The sequence below is a fragment of the Anolis carolinensis genome, chromosome 2, assembly GCF_035594765.1.
Source record: "Anolis carolinensis isolate JA03-04 chromosome 2, rAnoCar3.1.pri, whole genome shotgun sequence".
Taxonomy (NCBI): domain Eukaryota; kingdom Metazoa; phylum Chordata; class Lepidosauria; order Squamata; family Dactyloidae; genus Anolis; species Anolis carolinensis.
This window is the reverse complement of record NC_085842.1, coordinates 311,250,410-311,278,169: the sequence shown is the minus strand read 5'-3', so window position 1 is coordinate 311,278,169 and position 27,760 is coordinate 311,250,410. Positions and strand designations below refer to the sequence as shown.

Here is a 27,760-nt window from a genome sequence, read left to right as displayed (position 1 = left end):
AATTCTAATATTCTTATTCAGAAATACCTCTTTCCCCTCCCTATATCTATTTCTATATCTATATCCTATATATACATACACACTTTATTACCTTAGTATAATAGTCTGCATTCAAAGTCTCATTTATTATTATGGAGCTGTTCTTAGGGAGAATGTGGTTGTTCCCTTTTGTGCATGCGCCTCTTTTAGAAGATTTACGGTAGCCCTATTAGTCACCCTAAAGGAGAGGCAATAAGAGGCCACAGTGTTGTTTTGCACTGTACATAAAAGAAAGCATGTGATGACTAGGCAGGGCAAGGAGGAGATCATGTGGTCATAACTGGGAAAGCTCAGCTAAAAAGTCCCATTAGCCTGGCTGAGCTAAAAGGGTGAACACAGAGCTGCTCTGAATTGCATTCTCTGCTGGTGATTAAGGTTTTAATTTATCTCCACCTTGATTGACATCCCAGGTTGCATAGCCACCAGCATGGACTTTGGGGTGATTGCTTCCAAAACTGTGTTGTTACTGATCAGCGTCATCTTTTGGGTAAGTTTGGGGGACTTTTCCCCATTAGTATGAGACATTATTATTATTTTATATCCTCTGAACTCAGAAAAAAAATCTTTTTAAAAACTAAAACTCCCAGAAAAGGAATCAGTGCAGTTTGGCACTACTTTAAGTTCCATGGCTCAATGTTAGGAACCCTGGGAGTTGTAGTTTGGTGACTGTTTGGCAGAGAAGGTTAAAGACCTTGCAAAACGACAACTCCCGGGATTCCATAGCATTGAGCTATTACACTTAATGTAATGTCAAACTGCATTCATTCCTTAGTGAAAGTACACTATGCAGGATTTTTATAATTTTAAAACCCCTATTGTTGCCAAGCATTGTTTGTGGGTTGCCGTAACAGGTGGATAATTATTTGGATTTATATTGTACTAGCTTTGCCCAGCCACGCGTTGCTGTGGCTTATGGGAATCCTTTGTCGGCCATGTGGAATAGCAGTGAATAGCCTTGCAGTCTCAAAGCCTGGCCGTTTTCTGGAGTAGCTGGAGCTTTTTGTTGTATGAACGTAGAGGCATGGATGAGGGGTTGTGCTGCCAAGTTTAGTGTTTCTGGGATGTGTAGTTTTGTTGTTTTGTCCTAGGACGAAATTTCATTACTCTTTTATATATATAGATATAGCCCTGGGTAGAAATAACTCTTGGAGAAAGCAATGTTGAGTTAAAGAGATACTATTCAAGAGTAAATTTACTTAGGATTTTAACCTGAGAGACTATGAACACCTTACTTTATTAGGCTGGGAAGCTGCCTGATTGCAGAACAGAGGCATCTTGACTGTAAAATTAATACAGTTTGACACAACTTTCACCTCCCTGGCTCAGTCCTGTAGTTACATGGGAGTTATAGTTTGGTGAGACCCTAGCCCTCTTTGACAGAGAAGGTTCAAGACCTCATAAAACTACAAATCTCATGATTCCATAGTATTGAGCCATGGCAGTGAAAGTAGTATCAAACTCCATTAATTCTACAGTGCAGAGGCACCCAGAGACACAAATGCCAGGCAAGAAACAACCAGAGCCAGCTAACACCTCCCAACAATGGATTCCCTCAGGTAAGAAGCAGCCAGGATTTGAAGCTGAAAGGCTATTTAATGCTGATCAAGGTGACCAATTGCAATATCCACACCTGCCTCAAACAGACAAGAGTTCTTTCTTCTAACTTAGACTTTCCATAGATATATAAACCCCACTTGCCTAATTTCCAACAGACCTCACAGATGTGGGCGAAATGTCAGGAGAGAATGCTCTCGAACATGGCTGTACAGCAACCCAAATGCCAGTTCCTTCCTCTGAAATGCAGCCTATGCAGCTGTCCCCCATCCAAGTATTAATTGGAGCTGACCCTGCTTAACCTCCAAGCTCAGACAGGATCTGGTGCTTTTTAGCTCATTAGGTAATAACCCTGAAAAATACCACCATTTGGTTAGGTTTAGGAAAGACACTCCTAATCATGTGAATTGGAACTTTTCCTGGTAAGTCTAATTAATTACACTATGTAATAAAATTTGAAAGAAATTTTGTTCCTGGTTTGAAAGTGTTCGAAAACATGCAGATGTGAGCAGATCAATAGGTACTGCTCAGGCGGGAAGGTATCGGCACTCCATGCAGTCATGCCAGTGGCCACATGACCTTGGAGGTATCTGTGGGCAACGCTGGCTCTTTGGCTTAGAAATGGAGATGAGCACCAACCCCCAGAGTCATACACAACTAGACTTAATGTCTGGGAAAAACATTTACCTTACCTACTTTGTTTTACTCCAGAAACTTGGTTTTTGTGCCTGCCACAATCAATATTGAATTGGTTGAGATATTCATTGAAAAACTATAGCCAAATGTGCTGCAGGATGTACCACAAAAACAAAGTTTGTGCAGTTTTTCCATATTTTTATGAGAGCACCAATTAGAAAATGACATTTATAATCCAGGAACAAAAATCGTGTTACATAGTGCCATTAATGGAGAAAAAAGGCTGGGCTCAAATAACACTTGCTAAAATTCCTTCTTGCACAGCTATAGAAGATTCAGGTGTCCTGTTTCCTACCTTAATCCTGGAAGGAAGACTACAGCATTGAAACTCATAGGATTCTTCAGGCTTTTAGGACTTTACCCAGGACGCTTTCACACAGCCCTATAGCCCAGAATAAGAAGGCAGAAAATTCCACAATATCTACTTTGAACTGGGATATATGGCAGTGTGGACTCAGATAACCCAGTAGGATTTTCTGCCTTCTTATTCTGGGTTATAGGGCTGTGTGGAAGGGCCCTCAGAAAATTCAAAGTTTGGCAGGTGGTGAAAATAACTAGGGATGAGATATTTAAGTGCTATTTCTGGTCCTCTTGATCAGAGCTTTTTTTCTTTCCTGGTCCACCTAATGCCACTGCTCTGGTTAATATCTCCCATCACCCCCAACTCATGGCCATGCGGGCTGGGACTATATTTGCTAGGGGAAATATAGGGACAGAACCTATACCTCAGTGGTTCCCAAGAACTAAAATATGGTCTGCGGCTTCCGTGTTAACATCGTTGCAACAAGAGCGACTAGTGTTGTGAAACCCACTTATAGTGCCGAGGCAATAAAGATGTTGGGAGGGGAGAAGCTAACTACTCAACAACAACAAGACTCCTGTCTGCTGCTTCTCCTCTCCTCCCTCCCCTTCAGCGGAGCCATTACATGTGGCGTCTGGAAGCAGGGGAGCCTTGGTGTCTTAGTTTTTAGGCCTGTTTCTGGGGTTATTTGGGGTGCTGGTTCAGAAAATTGCATTGGATTGACTACATTAGTTCTAGATTATTAAATATGGTTTTCTGTTGGCAAGCAAGATGGCAACTACTGGATAGCATATGTTATATATCAGAAACTAGAGTTGATGTGGTCTATCCCATGCAGTTTTCTGAATCAGTTTCTCAAATAACCAAACCAAATCTAAAGTTGACCAAAAACTGATTCATAACCCTTTTGGTACTAATGTTGGAGAGTGATCCCTGGTCACAGTGGTCCTTGGTCAAAAAAAAAAGTTTGGGAGCCACTGCTATACCTTAAATCTTTGCATAGAAGAAGGAATTTCAGCTAGTTAATACATCCTATTTAGAATCCCATTGAAGATTAAGGAGTGCTGTTCCTTATTTCATCTTGCATGGGGCTGATAGGAGTTGAAATCTTCTGTTAGCTTTTCTACTCCTGTATTCAAGGAACTCATCCCTACATCTGGTTATTTCCATTGGGTCAAGGGTTTAGGACAGCAGTGGGAATTGTGCACCCCTCCGGATGTTGTTTGACGGAAACTCCCAGCAGCCTTTGGCAGTGTGACTATTTGTAGGAAATGCTGGGAGTTGTAGTCCGAATGGAGCTGAAGGACCGAAGCATTCCAACTCTGCTTTCCAAACAAAACATTCAGTCTTGCAGTTCTGTGTGTATTTGTGTGATTGCAAGCCATAAAGGCCATAGAGGTGGCCTGGATTGTACAGATGTGCTCTAAGCAAAACCAGAAAAAGGAAGCAAAACTATGCACTGGCTGCACCCTCTTCCCTTTTCACATTTCCTTTGAAGCACAGCAAAAAATAAAATTGTGGTTGCAGAAAACCACATCTATGCTGGCAACTTCTCAGGGGTCTTGGAAAACGAAAGTAGCTCAACTCACCTGCAAATGTACAGCTTTTGTCTACATCTAGAAGAAACTATGTGATATTCTTCCCCTATTTACCACTTGGCTAAAGTAACACCCCCAATTTGGTGCCATCAATGTTGTGCCAGCCATATTGGCTTTAAAGCTTTTTTCTACACATTACTGAAGAGACAATGGGGCTCCTTTAATTCTATGTGCATCTACACTGTAGATTTAATCCAGTTTTATATCTCCTGGGCGTGGGATGAGGACCGAGCATGCTCAGTTGCCTTGGAATGCTGATAAATCTATGAGAGGGAATGGGAAACTACTAGATCAGGAATGGGACCCCTTGAAATTGGGCATGGCTGTCTTACTGGTTGGGTGGGTCGAGGCATCTCAACATTGCAACATTTTGTTGCACAACTTTCCTGTGTCATGCTTTATAGATACGCAGATGTTTGTTTATATGCTGTACATTTGCCTTGCTTTGGTTTGGTTCTTTCCAGAACAGTCAGTGTTTGAGAAGGCTGGGAGCTATAGACGAAAACATGTGGACAACATGGGATTGATGAAGGCCGCAATGTGTATCATAGAGGATTTTAACTATTAGTAGAAAAAACATGGTGCAAATGAAGCAATCAATACAGTCCAATGCATTTGTCTGTCGGAACCCCCCCCCCCCCCCAATGGGCATCTGAAATGATGGATTACACCAGGGGTCGGATGCGGCCCATCGAACCCATTTAACCGGCCCCCACGGCACAAGGGCAGAAGGGGGTTGGGCTAAATGACCCAAGGGGTCTCTTATTCTCTTACAACCATTATTATTATTATTATTATTATTATTATTATTATTATTATTATTATTATTATTATTATTATAATATTATGACACAGCAAACAAGATAAATATGCTGGATTTCATATCACAAAATCATAAGTCGAACACTTCCCAAGTGTCTAGGACTGTGTGATGTATTTTCGGATGATGCGCGCAGATCTCAGCAGGGTGGCCTTTTGCAGCTGGCAAATCGTAATTTTGTCAATGTCTATTGTTTCCAAATGCCGGCTGAGATCTTTTGGCAAGGCACCCAATGTGCCCATCACCACCGCGACCACCTGCACTGGTTTATGCCAGAGTCTTTGAAGTTCAATCTTGAGGTCCTGATAGCGGCTGAGTTTTTCCTGTTGTTTTTCGTCAATGCAACTGTCACCTGGGATGGCGACATCAATGATCCAAACCTTTTTCTTTTCCACAACTGTGATGTCTGGTGTGTTGTGTTCCAGAACTTTGTCAGTCTGGATTCGGAAGTCCCACAGTATCTTTGCGTGCGACTTCCGAATCCAGACTGACAAAGTTCTGGAACACAACACACCAGACTTAATAACACCGTTATTAATTATTATTATTATTATTATTATTATTATTATTATTATTATTATTACTGAGGCTGGGTAGCCATCTGTCAGGGGTGCTTTGCTTGTGCTTTTGGTGCACAAAAGCAGAAGGGGGTTGGACTAAATGGCCCATGGGGTCTCTTCCAACCCTCTTTATTATTATTATTATTATTATTATTATTATTATTATTATTATTATTAACATTGAGGCTGGGTGGCCATCTGTCAGGGGTGCTTTGCTTGTGCTTTTGATGCACAAAAGCAGAAGGGGATTGGACTCAATGGCTCAAAGGGTCACTTCCAACCCTCTTTTTATTATTGTTGTTGTTGTTGTTGTTAATAATAATTATTATTATTGCTCAATGGCCAACTATAGTCCGGCCCTCCAACTGTCCGAAGGATCGTGAACTGGCCCCCTGTTTAAAAAGTTTGGGGACCCCTGGATTACACTATGTAACACGATTTTTGTTCCTGGGTTATAAATGTCATTTCCCAATTGTTTCTATCATAAAAACTTGGGAAAAGTTTATTAAACTGCAAAAACTTTGTGCGGGACATCCTGCAGCACATTTTGCTACAGTTTTTCAATAAGTATTTCATAGTCTCAACCAATTCAACATAGTTTGTGGCAGCCACAAAAACAAAGTTTCTGAAATATAACAACTACTTTCAAAGTAAGTATCACATAATTAAATGGGAAATAACACTTTCAAACCAGGAACATAGATTTTTTTCAGGTGTTGTTACATAGTGTAATAAAAAAAACCCTATGTTCTGATTATTCTATATCACACTGGAAGCCCTAAACACTTCCTGAGAAAAATATTTTTGGTGTATGTGTAAGTGAAACCATGGATATTGAATCTATGGGCAAATAGAAAGGGGAAGAGCTTTTGCCTACCGTGTTTCCCCGAAAATAAGACAGTGTCTTATATTATTTTTTGCTCCCAAAGATGTGCTATTTTTAGGGGATGTCTTATTTTTAGGGGATGTCTTATTTTTCCATGAAGAAGAATTCACATTTATTGTTGAACAAAAAAATGAACATTTATTATATACTGTACAGTAGTTGTCATCACAAACCAACATAACCAAACTAGACAAACTATGACTCCTGTCAAGAATTTCTTGTTACTACTGTATAAATATAAATAATATAACATTTTAATATATTATTACCATTATTTCCATGTACAACTGGTATGTACATTTACCGATCCTGCAAGTTCTGGTGTTTTGTTTGGCGGGCACCGGGCATGCTTCCAAAAACTTTGCTAGGTCTTACTTTTGGGGGAGGCCTTATATTTAGCAATTCAGCAAAACCTCTGCTAGGTCTTAGTTTTTGGGGATGTCTTATTTTCAGGGAAACAGGGTAGTAGGACTGTTTCAGAGCTTAGAAAAGTTCCTTTTTGCACTACAGCTTCCAAAATCTCATAGTCAGCATGACTGGAGAGGATGTGGGAGTCAAATGGAAAAAGTCAGTAATAAAAATTTACAGTATAGTAGAGTCTCGTTTATTCAACATAAACGGGCCGGCAGAATGTTGGATAAGCAAAAATGTTGAATAATAAGTAGGGATTAAGGAAAAGCCTATTAAACATCAAATTACGTTATGATTTTACAAATTAAGCACCAAAATATAATGTTTTACAACAAATTGACAGAAAAGCAGTTCAATACATGGTAACGTTATGTAGTAATTACTGTATTTATAAATTTAGCACCAAAACATCACAATGTATTGAAACCATTGACTACTATCAGGCAGTCTGTGTTGGATAATACAGAATGTCGAATAAGCGAAGGTTGGATAAGCAAGACTCTATTGTACTTGTTATAATTTGATTTTGGACTACAGGTCTTTCTACACTGCAGAATTAATGCAATTTAACTGCTATGATTCAATGCTATGGAATTATGGGAGTTGTAGCTTTACAAGGTCTTTACCCTTCTCTGCCAAAGAGTGCCAAACTATAAGTACCCAGATTCCACAGCACTGAAACATGGCATTTAACGTGGTGTCAAACTGTATTAATTCTACAATGTAGATGCAATTCATAAGTCCAGAACTTAACCAGGCAGCATGCTAATTGAGGAATTCTGGGAGAGGTTCTCCAAAAACACACACAAGAGAGGGAAGTTCCGCAATTACAATTTTTGTCTTGCTCAATGGAACCAACTTATGGGAGAATGAATGACTGTGCTGGTTGTTTGCTTAATAGGTCTGAAGAGTGTTTGTCAAGAATCAACATTAGCCACTTTGGAACTTTCCATTTATGTGGAGTGGCAAGTTCCATTAAGCGAAGACATTGTGTTCAAAAGACAATTAGAGTCCTATGGGCTACACCCAAAAGAACTATCCAAACCAACATTGGGTTCTCACATTTGTAAACCAGTTCCGATGGGAAAACTACAAGCAGCACAGTAGGGCAATATCCTTCTTTTCCTGTTTTCTTACCGCCCCTAAATTAACATTTTGCAAATGAGCCTGCAGTTTATCACCATATATTTGCACGATCCTTTCAAACTGCTCAGGTTAGTGGCACAATGGGTTAAAGCTTTGTGCCGGCAGAACTGCTGACCTGAAGACCTGAAGGTCGGCGGTTCGAATCCTCAAGACAGGGTGAGCTTCCATCTGTCAGCCCTAGCTTCCTATGCAGGGACATGAGAAAAGCCTCCCACAAGATGGTAACACATCAGGATGTCCCCTGGGCAATATCTTTGTAGACAGCTGATTTTCTCACATCAGAAGTGACTTGCAGTGTATTCTCAATTCGCTTCTGACATGATTAAAATAATTCTTGTGTTAATGAAGCATATTGGCAGTGTGAAGGAGTCTTTGCCTTTGTCAGTCCCATGTATATTTAATAGACTAGGCTTGAGTTGTAAAGTTAAGATGGATGGGAGATACCACACTGGCCTCTTTTTCCATACCATGTATGGGCTTTACAGTCTTTGGCCAACTTCAGTTATTTTTCTTTTACTGATAATCAAAGATAACAGGGATTTTTCTCTTCAAATAAACGTATCGAGAAACCAAGCAGTGCACTTTGCAAGCTTTTGCATAGAATTCACATGTGCATTTTGTGGGTTGTATACTTTTTACATTCCTTGGGAACCTTTCCAAATTTGTATGAACTACTGTTTTGATCCTTAGAAACCTTTCCCAAACTGGAACACTGTGCAAGAAAAGGTTCCCAACGTCTGCTCTATTATAAGGTCCCTCTCACTTGCTCCTTCCTCTGAATCAAACTCTTTCACACAATAAAGTTATAGCACTACGATTCTACATTTACTACCATGTCTATATCTTAAGAAGTCTGGCATTCATAGCTTTGTGGCAGAGAATTCTCAATACCTCGCCACATTATAACTCTCAGAATTATATAGGATAAAGCCTTGGCAGTTGAAGTGGTATCAAAGCGCTATAAGTATATAGTCTGAAAGAGACTTAAAATCATAACCTTTCTTGACAGGGGAATCATTTAAGCCCGCCAAGCCACTTTGGCAATAGCTAATTTTATTTCAAAATCCATGATGTGGTAGTATGATTATTAAACAAACAAAAAAGGCACAAAAATATCTTTGTAAGCTTTTGAGATCATAAACAGAAAGGAAAGGGAGAGGAGAGAATGAGTCATATAGTCTGCATTTTGCTTTATATAGTCATATAGTCTGGTGTCTATTAAATTACATGCATCAGGTTACCCCCGAATGTTCCCTAGATTTTCTGGGAATAGATAATTTGGTAAAACAATACAATTATTTTCCCTACTGATAAATATCCTTAAAAACCCTTTGGAAAGCCCAGACTTGTTGCCATTTGATATCAAGATCACAGGCCCTTTTATAGGTTGAGAGTAGAGAGTCTAGTGGCACCTGATCTCTTTGATTGAAAATCCTCAATACTTTTTCCTAAACTACAAATCCCATGATTACATTAGATATTGCTATGGCAAATGAACGTAGGAAAATAAGTATAGTATAGTAGATTCTGACTTATCCAACATTCGCTTATCCAATGTTCTGGATTATCCAACGCAGTTTGCCTCCTTTCCCGATCCACAGCTGTTTCTCTAGACAGCAAGGATTGAACTTTGTATGGATTTAAGTTCTGACAATGTAGCTACTGTAAGTTCATTTTATGCAATTCTATATTTGTAGTCAATTTGTTAGTAGTCAATGTTTTAGTAGTCAATGTTTTCAATATATTGCAATGTTTTGGTGCTAAATTCATAAATACAGTAACATTACCGTGTTTTGGACTGCTTTTTTCTGTCGATGTTGTAAAACATGATGTTTTTGGTGCTTAATTTGTAAAATCATAACATAATTTGACATTTAATAGGCTTTTTGTTAATCCCTCCTTATTATCCAACATTTTTGCTTATGCAACATTCTGTTGGCCTGTTCATGTTGGATAAGTGAAACTCTACTGTACTGTGTAGTATGAAAAAGTCCTAAATCTCAGCTGCTAGTGGGTAGATTTTGGAAAATCTCAATGTTTCTCATCCTTCTCTATGAAGAGATTGATACTGAACAATGAGTCAACTAAGTGCACTATATGGTCATTGATGCTTATAGAACAGATGTCAAGGGATGCTTATATTTCATTAGTAATCCCCAACTTTTCAAGATACATTGAGAAGACCAAATTATGGCTACTCCTCTCCTACTCTTCTCTCTTTTTCTCTCATTCATACACACACCGTCATTCCAAACAGAGGAAAGTACAGAATAAGCCAGAAATCCTTCTCTACCTTGCTCAATTTCTTCCTTGTGAAAGACAAACTCTAATTCAGTATTAGGCAAATTCCTGATGAGGAGGAGCAGGTGCATTGCAGTGGTTGGCCAACCAGCCAGAATTTCCCCTTCTTCATTTTACACTCTGTTAAAAGGATGATTTACCTACTTTTGAATGTCAAGTGTCTGCTCTGAAATATACTTAATAACAGAAGAAAGTATTTGGAGCGCATTGCAACTCCTATCATTTTATGAATAACTACAGCCAACCAGACCCATTTGGAATTTGTCTCCAAACTCCAAAAAGGAAATCTTGATTTTGCTATTTTATATAAGTCACAGCAATTTTTCTTTGTCACTGTATACTGTACACTGGAATTGGAGTATCTATAGATTTTGGTATCCATGTGTTTTGGAACCAAACTCAAGCAGATACCAAAGACTCACTATATAGTATGTGACTCCTAGATGAGATGAAGCCTACCTCTGTGCCACTATCAAAGCAAACTACTAAGGGATGCTAATTTTCATTTGTTGTACCTTTTAATCATTATTAAATAATACTTTTTAATATTATTATTTGCTACAGTACTTGATAATTAGTGGATAGGAAAAAAGATAGTTTGTTTTGTGTTTCTTTCGACCATTAGTCCCAATGTACAATTGAAATATACTAAAATTAACGCCGCTTTGGGTAGTCATTCCATTGCACATATTCTTCAAATTGTAATAAACTATATTTGTTTTGTTCCCAAATGATGCCAGTAGTTGTTGTCATCCAGTCTTGGGGAAAGTTTCCTGAACATCCAACACAATGAGGAAGTTTCCAAAATAAAATCATATTGACTTTGCTTCTAGGTGTTTGTTTTGAAAGGTTACTTGTTTGGTTTTTAGTTGTTTGTGTGTGTACACATACAACTAGATAGTAGTCACTCTGTTGTGTAAACAGCGTGAAAGCATGTATGTGTTCATTGGTAAACTAGTCAGGACTGACCCTGCTTGGCTTCTAAGATAAGACTCAGATCCAATTACAGACTAGAGCCGCTAACATTTTACCGATGAAAATTGTGTGGCCAAGTAACATCAGAGTGTCATCAGGATAATAATAGTTATTAATGAGAAAGAGCACACAAACTAGGCAAAGGAACCTGCTTTAAGTCCCATCTACACTGCCATATAATGCAGTTTACCTGCATTGAAACGGATTATATATGTCTACAGTGACCCTACAATGTGGTATTAAACTGCATTATATGGTAGTATAGATATACTGAGGCTACTGGGAAGGGTAAAATTCTGCCTCGGCTTCTCTCCACCGAGTTAATGGAGTACAGTAGAGTCTCACTTATCCAACATTCGCTTATCCAACATTCTGGATTATCCAACGCATTTTTGTAGTCAATGTTTTAAATACATCGTGATATTTTGGTGCTAAATTCGTAAATCTAAAAATTACTACATAGCATTACTGTGTATTGAACTACTTTTTCTATCAAGTTTGTTGTATAACATGATGTTTTGGTGCTTAATTTGTAAAATCATAACCTAATTTGATGTTTAATAGGCTTCTCCTTAATCTCTCCTTATTATCCAACATATTTGCTTATCCAATGTTCTGCCGGCCCGTTTATGTTGGATAAGTGAGACTCTACTGTACCTTTACACTTTGAACTCAGTTTGCACCAATAGATATAAGCTGAGAACAAAGGGAGAAAGTGGAAAGAGGAGAGGAAAGCTGAATGTTTTAAACGCAGATGAGAAAGTGAAATGGATCCTTCCAAATTGAGATAAACGGATTATATATGTATCTTTCTACACAGTGTGGAACACTGAACTATGTACTCCTCTTACCAAGGCAAGCTTTGTCCTGGAAATACATCTAGGGCTGATGTGTTGGTTTCCGTCTGCTGATTTTAAAACGGAAGTGTGTATAATGTTAACAGATAGAATGTATGTTGTCGAAGGCTTTCATGGCCAAGATCACAGGGTTGTTGTATGTTTTCCGGGCTGTATGGCCATGTTCCAGAAGTATTCTCTCCTGATGTTTCACCCACATCTATGGCAGGCATCCTCAGAGGTTGTGAGGTATGGAGAAACTAATCAAAGAAAGTTTATATATCTGTGGAAGTTCCTGGGTGGGGGAAATAACTCTTGTCTGTGGAGGCCAATGTGAATGTTGTAATTAATCACCTTTATTAGCATTAAATGGCCTTTCCAGCCTTGCATCCTGGCCTGGAGGAATCCTTTGTTCAGAGTTGTTAGCTGCCCCTGATTGATTCCTGTATGGAATTCTTCTGTTTTCAGAGTGCTGCTCCTTATTTTACTGTTCTGATTTTGGAGTTTTGCTTGTGTCTTGCTCAAAGGCCCTGGGCCATTAGGCTTTTTAGACAAACATACAAGCGCTGTGTAGATTTGGGTGCTTTACGCAACTTCTTGAATGGCAGGTTTCTAATGCAAACTGAAGCAGTATATTCTGGAATTCCTGCCATTTACCCTGATTTTTAGAGGTCATCCCGTCTGTTTGTACAGTAATGTCCTTCTTGCCTAAGTTTCCTCCAAGAAGGCAGAAGCAAGAATGACAACCCCAAACTGAGCCTGACCATTTGTAGCACAGAGTGCAAAAATGATTTGCATTCATAACCAGAACCAAAAGGATCTTGGGGCCTCGTGTTCATCCGCATTCATTCATTTCTAGTGCTTCTGATATCATTTTGTTATCTTCTTAGAGCAGGGGTTCCCAAACTAAGGCCCGGGGGCCAGATGCGGCCCATCGAAGCCATTTATCCGGCCCCTACGGCACAAGGGCAGAAGGGGGTTGGGCTAAATGACCCAAGGGGTCTCCTTTTCTCTTACAACCATTATTATTATTATTATTATTATTATTATTATTATTATTATTGACACAACGACGTTGTATGACACAGCAAACAAGATAGACATGCTGGATTTTGTTTCACAAAACCACAAGTCGAACACTTCCCAAGTGTCTAGGACTGTGTGATGTATTTTCGGATGATGCGTGCAGATCCCAGCAGGGTGGCCTTTTGCAGTTGGCAGATCGTAATTTTGTCAATGTCTATTGTTTCCAAATGCCGGCTGAGATCTTTTGGCACGGCACCCAGTGTGCCCATCACCACCGGGACCACCTGCACTGGTTTCTGCCAGAGTCTTTGAAGTTCAATCTTGAGGTCCTGATAGCGGCTGAGTTTTTCCTGTTGTTTTTCATCAATGCGACTGTCACCTGGGATGGCAACATCAATTATCCATTTATTATTATTATTATTATTATTATTATTATTATTATTATTATCATTGAGGCTGGGTGGCCATCTGTCAGGGGTGCTTTGCTTGTGCCTTTTGGTACACAAAGGCAGAAGAGGGTTGGACTAAAAGGCCCAAGGGGCCTCTTCCAACCATCTTTTTCATTATTATTATTATTATTATTAATTAATTAATTATTATTGCTCGGTGGCCAACTATAGTCTGGCCCTCCAACGGTCTGAAGGATCGTGAACTGGCCCCCTGTTTAAAAAGTTTGGGGACCCCTGTCTTAGAGCATGCATTACTCTTCTTTCCCTAGCAGGATCTTCCAGGAAAATCAGACTCACTGACGTTTGCAGTTGGAAAGAAGGCTGAAGATGAATAATTTTTACTGGCCATAGTCATGCACATATTCTTATACATATATATATGGAGAAGCCTTCTCATAGAAGATTCATTTTTTTAAGCTTCCATTTTAAACCAGTCTTTGTACTGAAGCTGCACATTTTTTCATGCAGAAGGCAGCTGAATTAGTTTGCCGACCTATTCAAGTCAAGCAAGATTTACAATAAATATGGTTGGAGTTGCATTTTTCCACCTCCCACCCTGCATTTTTACATCCAAACCACCTCCAGAGTGTCTGCTGGCACACCCCGTTTTATCTGACTAACTTAATCAAGTGAATCCTAGCTCCAAGTCTATATATGTATGTATGTATGTTGTTTGCAGGTTTGTTGGTTTGTACCGCAAAGTCTCCTTCATGACTCGATGGATCCAGACCAAACTTGGCACACAGACCCTTTATTATCCAACTTAAAATAATTGAGGGGTTTGAACTACAAAAGCCACACCTTTCAGCCTCAGAGCAGAGGGAAAGAAAAAGAGTAAATTATATTGGTGGGAAAGGAATGGAGATGGGAGGTATGGAATAAGAAAGAAAAAGGAGGGACAGCAGGAAAGGAATGAAAGGGGAGGGAAGAAAAAGAAGGGAAAAGAAAGGAATGTAAGAAAAGAGATGAAGTAAGGGGGAAGAGAGAAAAAGGAAGGAGAGAAAGGTCAGAAAGAAGGGGAAAGATGTATGAGAAAGAGTAAAGGAGGAAGAAAAGAACGATGGAAAAGGTGTATGAAAGCTTGAAAAAAAATTATGCCCCCCCTCCCCAATTGCCAAAGAACATATAGTGGCTACTAGCCATCAAAATACCGATGTTTGCATTGTCTAATACCTTTTTAAACTTATCCATGTGACAGAATTACTTACATTGTACAAGTGTGAAGAAATATTTTCTTTTCTTTTGGTCTTTCCCAGTCGGTTTCCACAGATGGCTCCAAGCTCTAATTTTTTTTGAGCACAACAATTTTTTTTTTTTACCAAAATGTGAAAATTGACTTGTTACATTACATTTGTCATTACTTTCCATTCTTGGTTTTGTTTTGTTTTTAAAGAGGGGCATTTTAGAATTGATAGAAATGTGACATAAAAATTGAGGGAAAACTGTTAAAATGACTCAAAACAAAAGAATTTTTAAAAGTAATATATTTGCCAAAAGGTAAAACAAGTACAGTAGAGTCTCACTTATCCAACATAAACGGGCCGGCAGAATGTTGGATAAGTGAATATGTTGGATAATAAGGAGGGATTAAGGAAAAGCCTATTAGACATCAAATTAGGTTATGATTTTACAAATTAAGCACCAAAACATCATGTTATACAACAAATTTGACAGAAAAAGTAGTTCAATACGCAGTAATGCTATGTTGTAATTGCTGTATTTACGAATTTAGCACCAAAATATCACTATATATTGAAAAAATTGACTACAAAAATTGCATTGGATAATCCAGAACGTTGGATAAGTGAGACTCTACTGTATTTTTTTGTTAAACTAATAAAGTAACATTGTTCCCAGGAACCTCCTACTCATTATGATGTTTCAAAAATGTAACTATATTATTCCCCTTGTTAATAATATTTGCTATAGGAAAATGGTTTCTTTGTTATTTGTTCCTTCTCGACTGCTACCCTGTTTCCCCTAAAATAAGACATCCCCGGAAAATAAGACCTAGTAGAGGTTTTGCTGAATTGCTAAATATAAGACCTCCCCTTAAAGTAAGACCTAGCAAAGTTTTTGTTTGGAAGCATGCCCGCCAAACAGAACATCAGAACATGCAAGATTAGTAAATGTACGTACCATAGATTGTTGTACATGCAAAAAATGGTAGTAACAAGAAATTCTTGTTAGGATTCACATTTTGGCTGGTTATGCTGGTTTGTGATGACAACTACTGTACAATATATAATAAATGTTCATTTTTTGTGAATAAATGTGAATTCTTAATGGAAAAATAAGACATCCCCTGAAAATAAGACCTAGCACATATTTGGGAGCAAAAATTAATATAAGACACTGTCTTATTTTCGGGGAAACAGGGTAGTTTATTGGCATTCAAAATTCAATTACTGTACATAAGAATCTGAGGAGTAGAAGCAGATTCTTAGGATGGATCTACATTGCATAATTAATTCAGTTTGAGACCACTTTAACTGCTATGGCTCGATGCTGTGGAATTATGTGAGTTGTAGTTTTACAAGGTCTTTAGCCTTCTCTGCCAAAGGGCGCTAGTTCCTCAGTCTTGAGCCAAGGCAGCTAAAGTGCTGTCAAACTACATTAATTCTACAGTGTAAATGCACCCTATGTCTTTGGTTAGTGGCCAGTATCTTGGCATCAAAATCTCTGCTTATCCACTCAACCTGGGCTGAAGCTACAATCGTTTAAAGAAAAAGCAGCTGAACCCCAGCTTTAAACTTAATGTGACCTATGTTCATGACTTCCTTGAGCAGGAAGGACCCTGGACGTCAAGTCCTGATTCACATCCTGTTTTTTAAAAAGGGTATCTCTTGGTTTGAAAATGGCCAAAGGGAGCCTGAAAATGTGGTGGAATTGGCTCCCAGTTCCTGAAGATGTTTGATATCATTTGGAGGTTATGACTGGCACTGTTAAGGTCTTGGCCCTGCTGTATCCTCCAACTCTCCAGATCTGGCAGGGACAATCCCAAATAATCTTCTGCCATCCCACTTCTTCAGCTGCTTTTAAAATAGCTTTTTTTCCACTTACTCCCACTTCCATTCTCCTCTTCCTCCTTTTCCTCTTTGTCTTCAGCTTACTACAATTGTTCTACACCGAATGCTAAGCACAAAAGTAGTTTGTTCTTCGTGATCTGAATTTTGCCTTTCCTGTAGATTCAGGCAAAACGTTTGCCATCTTGGTCACTCTCTCATGATACTTGGCCATTTATGTTCTGGTTTTCACTGGAGAAATGTAGGAGGAAGTGTGACACAGAACCCATCCAGAGTATTCCAGCCCCAGGACAAAGATCTGATATACATTATGTCCCTTGAAGTAAACACTCTTCTGTTTGTTTTTCATTTTATACTACTTATTGGTAAATGTATTGCCATATGAGACAACAGCAGTTTGTATTCCTTTTCATCATGACTTACTTGTTAGGAATGTCTTTGTTAGGTGAGTAGTTCTAGGAACTGTATTAAAAAAAACTCAAAAGACGTCCAACATACCAACTAGAATGTGTTTCTACCGGAGGCTGGAAAAGTACTGTCCCAATATATGTCCACAACTGAATCCCAATATATTTCTACATGGGTGCAGCCATGTCATAAGGTTTGCTTAGATTTAAACTAGATCTTTGTGTTATTTTCTCTGAGTGAAAAACTTTGGTGAAATAACAGGATTGTCTTAAAATTTAGGTAGAGGAAGGTGTCTGTTTTAAATGGCAGGTGCTTAGATGAGAATGGTAGCATGTTTTCTGCCGCCAGAAATTATATGTGTTACGAATAATACTTTATTATAATACAGTAGTCTCTCATTTATCCAACATAAACGGGCCGGCAGAACATTGGATAAGCGAATATGTTGGATAATAAGGAGGGATTAAGGAAAAGCCTATTAAACATCAAAATAGGTTATGGTTTTACAAATTGAGCACCAAAACATCATGTTATACAACAAATTTGACAGAAAAAGTAGTTCAATAAGCAGTAATGTTATGTAGTAATTACTGTATTTATGAATTTAGCACCAAAATATCACAATGTATTGAAAACTGACTACAAAAATGCATTGGATAATCCAGAACGTTGGATAAGCGAGTGTTGGATAAGTGAGACTCTACTGTACTTTATTTTTATACCCCGCCTCCATCTCCCCGAAGAGACTCGGGGTGGCTTACATGGGGCCAAGGCCGGATAAAACAGCAAACCAAAATAAAATGACATCAGAAAATACAGACACAAACATTAAATTAACACTCTAAACATGATAAAATATAAAATGATAATCATAGTAAAAACATGGATACAAAGGCTACCTTATACCCAAGACTCCTGGCTGGTATGTTCAGGTGTTATGCTGTTCCATTATCAGCTCTGAAATAGATCCCGGCTGTCACTCCTCTTGACTTTTGTGCCTGGAGATTGACCACAGAATTGCTTTAGAGGACCTAAAGAATCCTGAGAGAAATTTTTAATCAGTTCCACAAATAATCGAATCCACAAATGTTATTCCCACAAATATGGAGAGCTGGCCGTAATTCATTTGTTAGTGACTGTATGAAAGTAAAATAATTTCATATAATAACAAAGTAAAACTATTTCTGGACTGGAAAGAGAGAAAGAATTAGTCCTGTTTTGCACATTCTGTTTAATACTACTGATTGCATCAACTCACAGATAACATGTAATGCAAAGATGAGTTAATATGTATGAGCTTGTTGGTATTTAACTTCAGTGAAAGGGAGAAAGTATGCACAGTGGCTACGCTTGAGTCCTCTGGGATTTTCTGCCGATAAAAATAAATAAAACTGAATGTACATAATTTATTTTTTATTGACAAATTAATTCCATGAAATGGCATTTCCCTATATGGCCTCCAAATTACTGTAGGTCACCTGGGTGTCCAAAATAAAACATACTTCTCCATGGTTGCCTGGTTATGCTATACAAAAATTAGCTAAAATGATAATTTCCATGAAATTTCAAGATTTCCTCCTTATCAAGAACCTAAATGCATCAGAGGTCAAGCAAGTGAAAGAGGAATGCTAGCAATAAAAGAAAATGACCCTAATGTTTCATTAGCATACTATCATTAAAGCACTTTAATGCTTTGACTATAATTCCAGAATAATCATTAAAAAGAGCTTAGTGGAAATTGGGGCAAAGCAGTTAAGGAAGGAACACAAGAAAGAGCTTGGATGCAAAGCCATGAACATGCAAGTAAAATCAAAACTAAAAGAATTGGAATGTCCCAGTATTCCCAGGGACTTTCCTCCTTTCTTGATAAGCATATTTTATCTGTTATTGTTAATTGAGATTAAAGAGAGATGGGGGAGGTCACATCAATTGTATGGCATGAGGGGAAGAGCCTTCACTTTTTATTGCATGATGGTCCCTGAAAATAATAGGTTCGTTGCACTTGCCATGAGGGGGGAAATTCCTCCTAGCACCAATTCTGAAGAATAAGCACATTGCAAAGAGCAGCTCCAAAGAATGAAAGACTCCCACTATCTTGATCCAGTTTCCTTCCTCCAAACACAAAACAAATAACCTCCAAGCCATTTGTCCAAAGAAACTCAAGTTTCCTCACTGGCTGCCCCCATTTGGGACCTCCAAACCTGGTTCTTGGGCTGGGGACAATAGTATTTGTATTCCAACACATTTCGGAAGGTGCCAAGTTGGAAAATTGCCCAGAGGCAAACTATCTGTGAATAGTCACCTCTTTTGATATATGAGGACATTTGCAAATAACCTAACTGTGAAAGGACTCTGTCAAAGTGGTTTCTGGGCTTTTAGCCAGGAGGATTGAGCTAACGCTTTTGAGAGTTGCCTAAGAGAGCCGTTCTCATTTCTGCCCCATATCTGAATTAAATTGGTTTCTGGTTCAAGAATGCTTGGTTGAATAGTGCTTTATGCCCACTTGGCTTTGCTGCTTGTTTTTATTAGGGTTATTGACATAAAATGCTGACATTTTAGGCCACTACAAATTATATGTGCCTTGTTCTTTTTATGTTACATAGATCCTTGCAGCTTTTTTAAAAAAGCATTTGTTTCCTCTACAGCTTGTCATCTCTTCATGCTGTCACATTGCCCCAGAACCTAATGAGGGTTTACTAGATTATCCCCTATGCACTATTTCCAGATTTTTTTTTGGTACACAGCACATATGTAGTCTCTTTAGCACAGTGGTTCTCAACCTGTGGGTTCCCAGATGTTTTGGCCTTCAACTCCCAGAAATCTTAACAGCTGGTAAACTGGCTGGGATTTCTGGGAGTTGTAGGTCAAAACACCTGGGGACCCACAGGTTGAGAACCACTGCTTTAGTAAGAGTCTCAGTTCATGAGTCTAGGAAAGAAGGTGTATGTAAAAGCGGGCTGTATGCATGCCATTTGGGAGATAGGTATTTAAAAATTAGGATCATTTTTGTTTTCAGAATTAAGAGTAGGAAAGCTGAACAATATGGCTGTGCATGCACATCATTACTTCATGCTTTGGCAGAAAAGAGGATGTGAGTTATTCTTTCCATGAAGGAGGGAAGGGGGTTTCTCAGCATTATATTTGGATTTCCAATGAGCTCCATCCTTTTGATACTCAGAATAGAGAAACATTTAGAGCAAAAGGGTCAAACTCATTTTGATGGAGGGCCATATCAGCCTTATGGTTGTCCTCAAAGGGTTGCTGAATCCATGTATCCAGAGGGCCAAATGACCATAGTGGTTGGTGCTCTTTAGCTTATACCCAATTTAGATTCCCAGATATTATATTGAATGTCATCTCCCATTGTTTTTGATTATCCACTTTGCGGACATCATATCCACAAGCCTTGTATCTAAATTCAATCCTTACCATCCTGACTAAACAATCCTTACTATCCTTACTAAACAGAAAAACCTGAAGCCTTAGGGATATGACTGTATTACAACTCCCATCAGTTCTAGTCATGATACAAGAGTTGTAGTCTAGCATCTGGAGAGCAGCATAAAATGACATGGAAGGCCAATTCGGTCCACAGGCCTTGAGATTGACACGTGATTTAGAGCAACGATTCCCAGACTCAGCTGCCTTGGCCAGTGGTCACGGGTTCTGGGAGATGAAATATCAAAGTTTGAGAAATACTGATCTCAGGTGCATCTACATGTGGAATTAATGCAGTTTGGCACCACTTTAACTGCCATGGCTCAATGCTATGAAATCCTGTGAGTTACAGTTTTGTAAGGCACCAGCACTCCTTGGAAGTGGCATCAAATACATTCATTCTACAGTATAGACACAGCCCTAGAGAAAGAGAGGAGTTCTTAAGTCCTACCCACACACTGCCTGGGTCCTCTCCCTCCCTTTTGCCTGTGGAAAATACAGTAATGAGTAAGTTACAGCAAACCTGCTTTTCTGGGAGGAAAGTATACCCTGTGTTCACGAGCAGCCAAGGCATTAATGAGCTCTTAAGTAGGAGAGATGCAAAAGATTTAAATTCTAAATAAGGATTGCACCAGCCTATTAAGACATCATACAGCATGTGCCATATGACATTTCACAAACTGGGACATGCATGGCCAAGCGAGATCAGAATGTGTTCAAGGTGGTAAAATGTATTAGGAGGAACTTCAGTTTGCTTTTGCCTGAATCTATAGTAAAGGGGACTCTTCTGCTTTTTCCTCCCTGCCTAATGGAGCTCAAAGTATTTTTACACTTAGCAATCAGTTTGCAGTAGTTGGAGTATAATGAGGACTAAGGGGAAAAGTGGGAGGAAGAACCAAAACCGTGAACATTTTAAAAGCAGCTGATTTGTGTACTGGTTTGTGTACTGATAATTGAGAGATAGAAATAAATGGGCAATATTAATAGTATGGATCCATAGGGTAATCACGCAAGACTATACATAGTGCCAGCTACATGCACGTTTGGACTGTAATCATTGAAAGATGATGCAAAAAATAGATACCATTTGGTGGAGAAGTGAATGAACTCATCTGATAAGCGGTATGACTGACCACATTGATTTAACATGAAACAGATAAAGAAAATTGTTGGAGGATTCACAACAGGAGGTATAGGTTATATGTGGATTTGCACTCTGTCTGGTGTGTGCCTGTTTTTAAATAGTAGCAAAGAATCAATATCAGACATGCAGTGTATTTGTACAGATGGATGTATTTGCATTGTGTTTAGCTCTCCATGCCCAGTCATCCCTGCAAAGTTGCTGTTTATTTTCAGGGTGAGTTGCTATGTTAGCAAATGACAGGTTCTCTCATCTGAGACTAATAACAACTTTGGGGAGTTTGGGAATAGTCATAGTTTGGCTAAAACAAAGCCGCCCTTCCTCCTCATGGTACTCATCCGAATCAGTGTCACTTAACATCTTATGACTCCACAGACCAAGATCTGATTCTCCACTCCACTATAAAAACCCACTGGGTGATTTGGGGAGAGCCAAAGCCCCAGAAAACCCTGTGATGGGGTTGTCTTAGGGTCCCTATGAGTTGGAAACTACTTAAAAGCAACACAAACAGAAAAATCTAACCAATCAATACAATATACAAAAATGACCTAGGCACTTTGGAAGCATCTGTGGGCAGTAATGCCCCTGCAAAGCTGAAATTATTAGTGATCTATTTTATGAGTTCTATTTATATTTCTACTTTTCTTCTAATGAACTCCAGGCAGCCATGCATAGCTCCCTTCCTTCCTCCTTTTTACTTTCTTCTCACAACGGTTTTATGAGGCGGCTCAGACTGAGAGAGGGTGGCTGGACCAGTATTTTCCAGGGAGTTCATGACTCCGAGTATACTAGAACATGGATAACCCACTGCTCTGACTATTACTCCACAATGGCCTTCTTTCAAACTGTTCTCAAATTGCTCCTAAGTAGTTCTAATGAGACTAGAGTTATGTGTTCTTGTGTTACACTGGTTGAGTACAGAAGTCCTCTGGTACATTAGTAACAGCATTTGGGTTCAAACTACAGGAAAATAAATTCCACCAAAACATTAGGATGAACTTTCTGATGGTCAGAGCTGTTTGACAGTGGGAATACATAGCTGCCTAGGAGTTTAATGGAAGTCCCATCTACACTGCTATATAATCCAGGTCAAAATGGGATCAGATACTGGATTATATGGCAGTGTAGATCTAGTTGAAGTCTCTTTCGCTATGGTTTTGAAACAAAGGCCAGATGCCCCTCTGTTGGGAGTGCTTTGATTGTGTCTTCCTGCAGCGCAGAATGGGTTGGACTAGATTGCCTTTGGGCTCTTTTCCAACTCTTATGAGTCTATGATTGTTAGGGGAAAAAAGCACTTTGTGAACGTTTTGTGAAGTTAGGAACATGCCCCAACGCCCTTTAAAAGGTCCTATATCAAACTAGGAGCCCCCAGTGGCGCAGCACATTTAAGCGCTGAGCTGCTGAACTTGCAGACCGAAAGGTCGCAGGTTCGAATCTGGGGAGCGGAGTGAGTGCCCACTGTTAACTCCAGCTTCTGCCAACCTAGCAGTTTGAAAACATGCAAATGTGAGTAGAACAATAGGTGAGAAGGTAACGGCGCTCCATGCAGTCATGCCGGCCACATGACCTAGGAGGTGTCCACGGACAACAGCGGGTCTTTGGCTTAGAAATGGAAATGAGCACCAACCCCCAGAGTCAGACACGACTAGACTTAACGTCAGGGGAAACCTTTGCCTTTACCTTTCATATCAAACTAACCATTGGGCCTTTAGTCCTTCCCCGCTAGAGTTTTGCATGATGTAATGTTTTGCAGGTGAGGAAAAAGGAAAGTTTAGAGAAAATATGGCAGTAGTGGAACTCTCTGGTCCCTGTAGTAGACATTTTAAATTTATAGTTCTCTGGATTGTGTTTTGGCAAATGTATTTATTTGGTTTGTAAACCTTTTGAATACAAGCACACCTTTATGCTTCAGTCTTCCTCAATATCCCACTTGAATGCTATTGAATGGAAAGTGGCCCTTTGGTATCCACTGACTAGAATTTGGTTCCAGGACCCCCTGTGCACACCAAAATCCATGAATGCTCAAGTCCCATTATATGCAATGGGATAGTGAAATGATATCCCTAAAATTAAATGATGAAATGTGTTTTGTCTTGAATATTTTCTAAACAAAAGCCATATGGGGCTGCCTGTTTATCCAAGCGACAGAATTTACATAAACTTATTTTTATTTCCACTTGCTCAAAATGCTGGAAAGGTGATGATGATCTATAGATAAAATCTGCATTTAAAACATTTTGGATGTTTGTTTTGATGGGGAAAATACCAGCTGTACTTTCTAGGCTACTATTTAATGGAACTGACCTTTCAGAAGGGCAATTATCCTATACAGTAGAGTCTCACTTATCCAACATAAATGGGCCGGCAGAACATTGGATAAGCGAATATGTTGGATAATAAGGAGGCATTAAGGAAAAGCCTATTACACATCAAATTAGGTTATGATTTTACAAATTAAGCACCAAAACATCATGTTATACAACACATTTGACAGAAAAAGTAGTTCAATATGGAGTAATGCTATGTAGTAATTACTGTATTTACGAATTTAGCACCAAAATATCACGATGTATTGAAAACATTGACTACAAAAATGTGTTGGATAATCCAGAATGTTGGATAAGTGAGACTCTACTGTATATGTAAATTCAGATGTACAGAAAATTCAATGGGGTTTTACTGCAGGATTGATTGCAACTTGAGTTTCTTACAAATTCTGGGATTTCCAAGCTATTTGGGCAGAAGAGGAAGTCTTAAAGCCATAATATGACAAATCAATATCATGTACTGTATCACATGAGTCTGCCTTGCTTCTCACATATTTGATTGCTTCCAAATTGGTCTTCTTAAAATATTTGATCATGGACATTTGCGTGCAATATTTTTCAAGTGGGCTGATTTAGGATTTATATTGGTGTATTATGGTGTTCATGGTTCCATAATGTACATCAACTGGGAGATTTTGGACTAATCACACTCTCTCAGCCTCAGAGGAAGGCAATGTCAACCCTCCTCGCACAAACATTACTGAGAAAAACTCATCATAGGGATGCCATAAGTTGAAAATGACATGAAAGCATACAAAACATGGAAACAGATGGGTGCTATGATCTAAAGACATCATCTTTTGAGTTCTTTGCTGAAATGAACTGTACTTTTATTTTCAAGGCTGCAGCAGTTGGACTCACTTATGTTGGAGGATATGTCCTCAATACCTACAAGGAGTATGACCCCTTCCTTCATGACAAATACGCCCTCCTACCCGCGGTCATCATCATTTGTGTGGCCGTGGTGATGTTCATCATTGGGCTGGTGGGCTGCTGTGCCACCATCCGAGAGTCCAAGGTTGGATTGGGAGTGGTGAGTATATGTATCCATCATTGGAAATGCTTCATTCAGTAATTCTATTTTCTTGAAGGGGTGAACTACTTTTTTCCAGGCATGTAATGCATCCTTTTCCTCCCCCTTTCATACCTAGACCTATTGACAGATTTGCACTACCGTGTTTCCCCGAAAATAAGACAGTGTCTTATATTAATTTTTGCTCCCAAAGATACTCTAGGTCAGGGTTCCCCAAACTAAGGCCCGGGGGCTGGATGCGGCCCTCAAAGGTCATTTACCTGGCCCCCGCCCTCAGTTTTATAATATAATATTTTTATATCAGTTTTAATAATATAATATATTGTATATACATATAATATTGATAATAATCTTATGTTATACAATATAATACTAATAGTAATACCATATAATAATATTAATTGTATGTTATATATTACATATTATATAATAGTATAGTTGTATAGTTCAATACAGTAATATATAATGCTAATATTGTGTTATGCTAATAATATAATATATTGTATGTACATACAGCTGCTCTGAGTCCCCTTCGGGGTGAGAAGGGTGGGATATAAATGTAGTAAATAAATGCAGTAAATAAATTATTAATTTTAGACTTAGGCTCAGCCAAAGTCTGACATGACTTGAAGGCACACAACAACAACAACAACAACAACAACAACAACAACAGCAACAACAACAACAATCCTAATTAACCTGACTATTTCATTGGCCAGTAGCCGGCCCACACTTTCCATTGAAATCCTAATAGGTTTATGTTGGTTAAAATTGTTTTCATTTTTAAATATTGTATTGTTTTTTCATTGTTGTTGTTGTTGCACTACAAATAAGACATGTGCAGTGTGCATAGGAATTTTTTTTTTCCAAATGATAATTCGGCCCCTTAACAGTCTGAAGGATTGTGGACCGGCCCTCGGCTTAAAAAGTTTGGGGACCCCTGCTCTAGGTCTTATTTTCAGGGGATGTCCTATTTTTCCATGAAGAATTCACATTTATTGTTGAACAAAAAACGAACATTTATTATATAATGTACAGTAGTTGTCATCACAAAGCAACATAACCAGACAAACTGTGAATCCTATCAAGAATTTCTTGTCACTACCATTATTTCCATGTACAACACTCAATGGTACCGATTTTACCGATCTTACATGCTCTGGTGTTCTGTTTGGCGGGCATGCTTCCAAACAAAACCTTTGCTAGGTCTTACTTTCAGGGGAGGCCTTATATTTAGCAATTCAGCAAAACCTCTACTAGGTCTTATTTTCTGGGGATGTCTTATTTTAGGAGAAACAGGGTATATAACACGATTTTTGTTCCTTGGTTATAAATGTCATTTCCTAATTAATTCTGTCATGAAAACATGGAAAATGTTTATTAAACTGTTTTTGTGGAACATCTTGCAGAACATTTTGCAATAGTTTTCAATGGATATCTCATAGAGTCTCAACCAATTCAATATTGTTTGCATCAGCCACAAAAACGAAGTTTCTGAAGTATAACAACTACTAATTACCACACAATTAAACAGGAAATAACACTTTCAAACCAGGAACAGAACATTTTGTTATCAAAGTAGATTCAGATAACCATTGAATTTTCTTAAGCACAAATGCTGCTGTCAAAAGTTATGGTCTTCTTAATCAGTAGGACTTCAGATAATGTCGCATAGGACAAAACATGAATGATAAATGTGTCATCTTTCTTTCTCTCTGGGGTTTCTAGGAGTGCATCTACACTGTAGAATTAATACAGTTTGACACCACTTTAATTGTCATGGCTCAACGCAATGGAATTATGTGAGTTGCAGTTCTGTAATGTTTTTAGTCTTCTCTGCCAAAGAGTGCTAACATTTTACTAATCTGCAATTCTCAGGATTCCATAGCATTGTGATGCTTATGTTTTTACTTTTGTAATGTTTTAATTGTTGTATTTTGGTTATTGTTTTCGGGCTTTGTCCCGTGTTAGCCGCCCCGAATCCCTGCTGGGAGATGGTGGCGGGATAGAAAAATTTACTTACTTACTTACTTGGCAATGATGCTGAGCAAGTCATGTCCTTCCAACCTGGCCTCTTTTTTTCTTTAACAATAATAATAATAATAATAATAATAATAATAATAATAATAATAATAATAATAATAATTTATTTTTCTATCCCGCCACCATCTCCCCGAAGGGACTCAGGGTGGCTAACATGGGGCAATGCCCAAAACAAAACAGAATAAGGCAATTACAACGAATATCAAAACAAAACAGCAATAGCATAAATAAAATAAAATAAACAATTTAAACATTTTAAAAATACAATAAAACACCTAAAATCAGAACAAATGAGTAATAATACAGCATCAACCACTGGAGATAAAAGGGGTCGGGCATACAAAACACAATATCCAAAGCTTTAATAAAATGCATAAACAAGTGTCAGAGAGTCAATTGGGATAATATGGGAAAAGGTAAGGTAGGAAGGGATTAAAGTGCTAAGAAGTAATGTCTCGGTGAATATCTTTTCATATATATGTCCAACATCTGTCTCTTTTCTCTCTCTTTCTCTTCTCATTTCAGTTCCTGGTCATTATCCTGGTGATCTTCATTGCAGAAGTGTCCGCCTTTGCACTTGGATTTATTTATAGAGGAAAGGTAGGTGAAAATATATATGTGGATTTTGAGACCAATGAGGCAAGTAGGGTGGAGGGTCTGGCATTGAACTCTTGTGGCCTTGTTAACAAAGGAAGAAGGCCATATAGGGTCATACCAGACCTGGGTCCTATCTCTCTACAGAGTTA

At 38.6% G+C, this 27,760-nt stretch overlaps 1 protein-coding gene across 1 annotated transcript in view; it reads left to right on the top strand.

Annotated features, from left to right (window-relative positions):
• The first annotated feature begins 221 nt into the window (after nt 1-221).
• Nucleotides 222-27,760, top strand: part of LOC100552287 (tetraspanin-36) — a 38,360-nt gene continuing 10,821 nt past the window's right edge. The window contains exons 1-3 of the mRNA XM_008120453.3: nt 222-526; nt 24,780-24,971; nt 27,540-27,614. Of these exons, the coding sequence (XP_008118660.1) occupies nt 467-526; nt 24,780-24,971; nt 27,540-27,614 (327 nt within the window). The 5' untranslated portion in view covers nt 222-466. The remainder of the gene's footprint in view (nt 527-24,779; nt 24,972-27,539; nt 27,615-27,760) is intronic.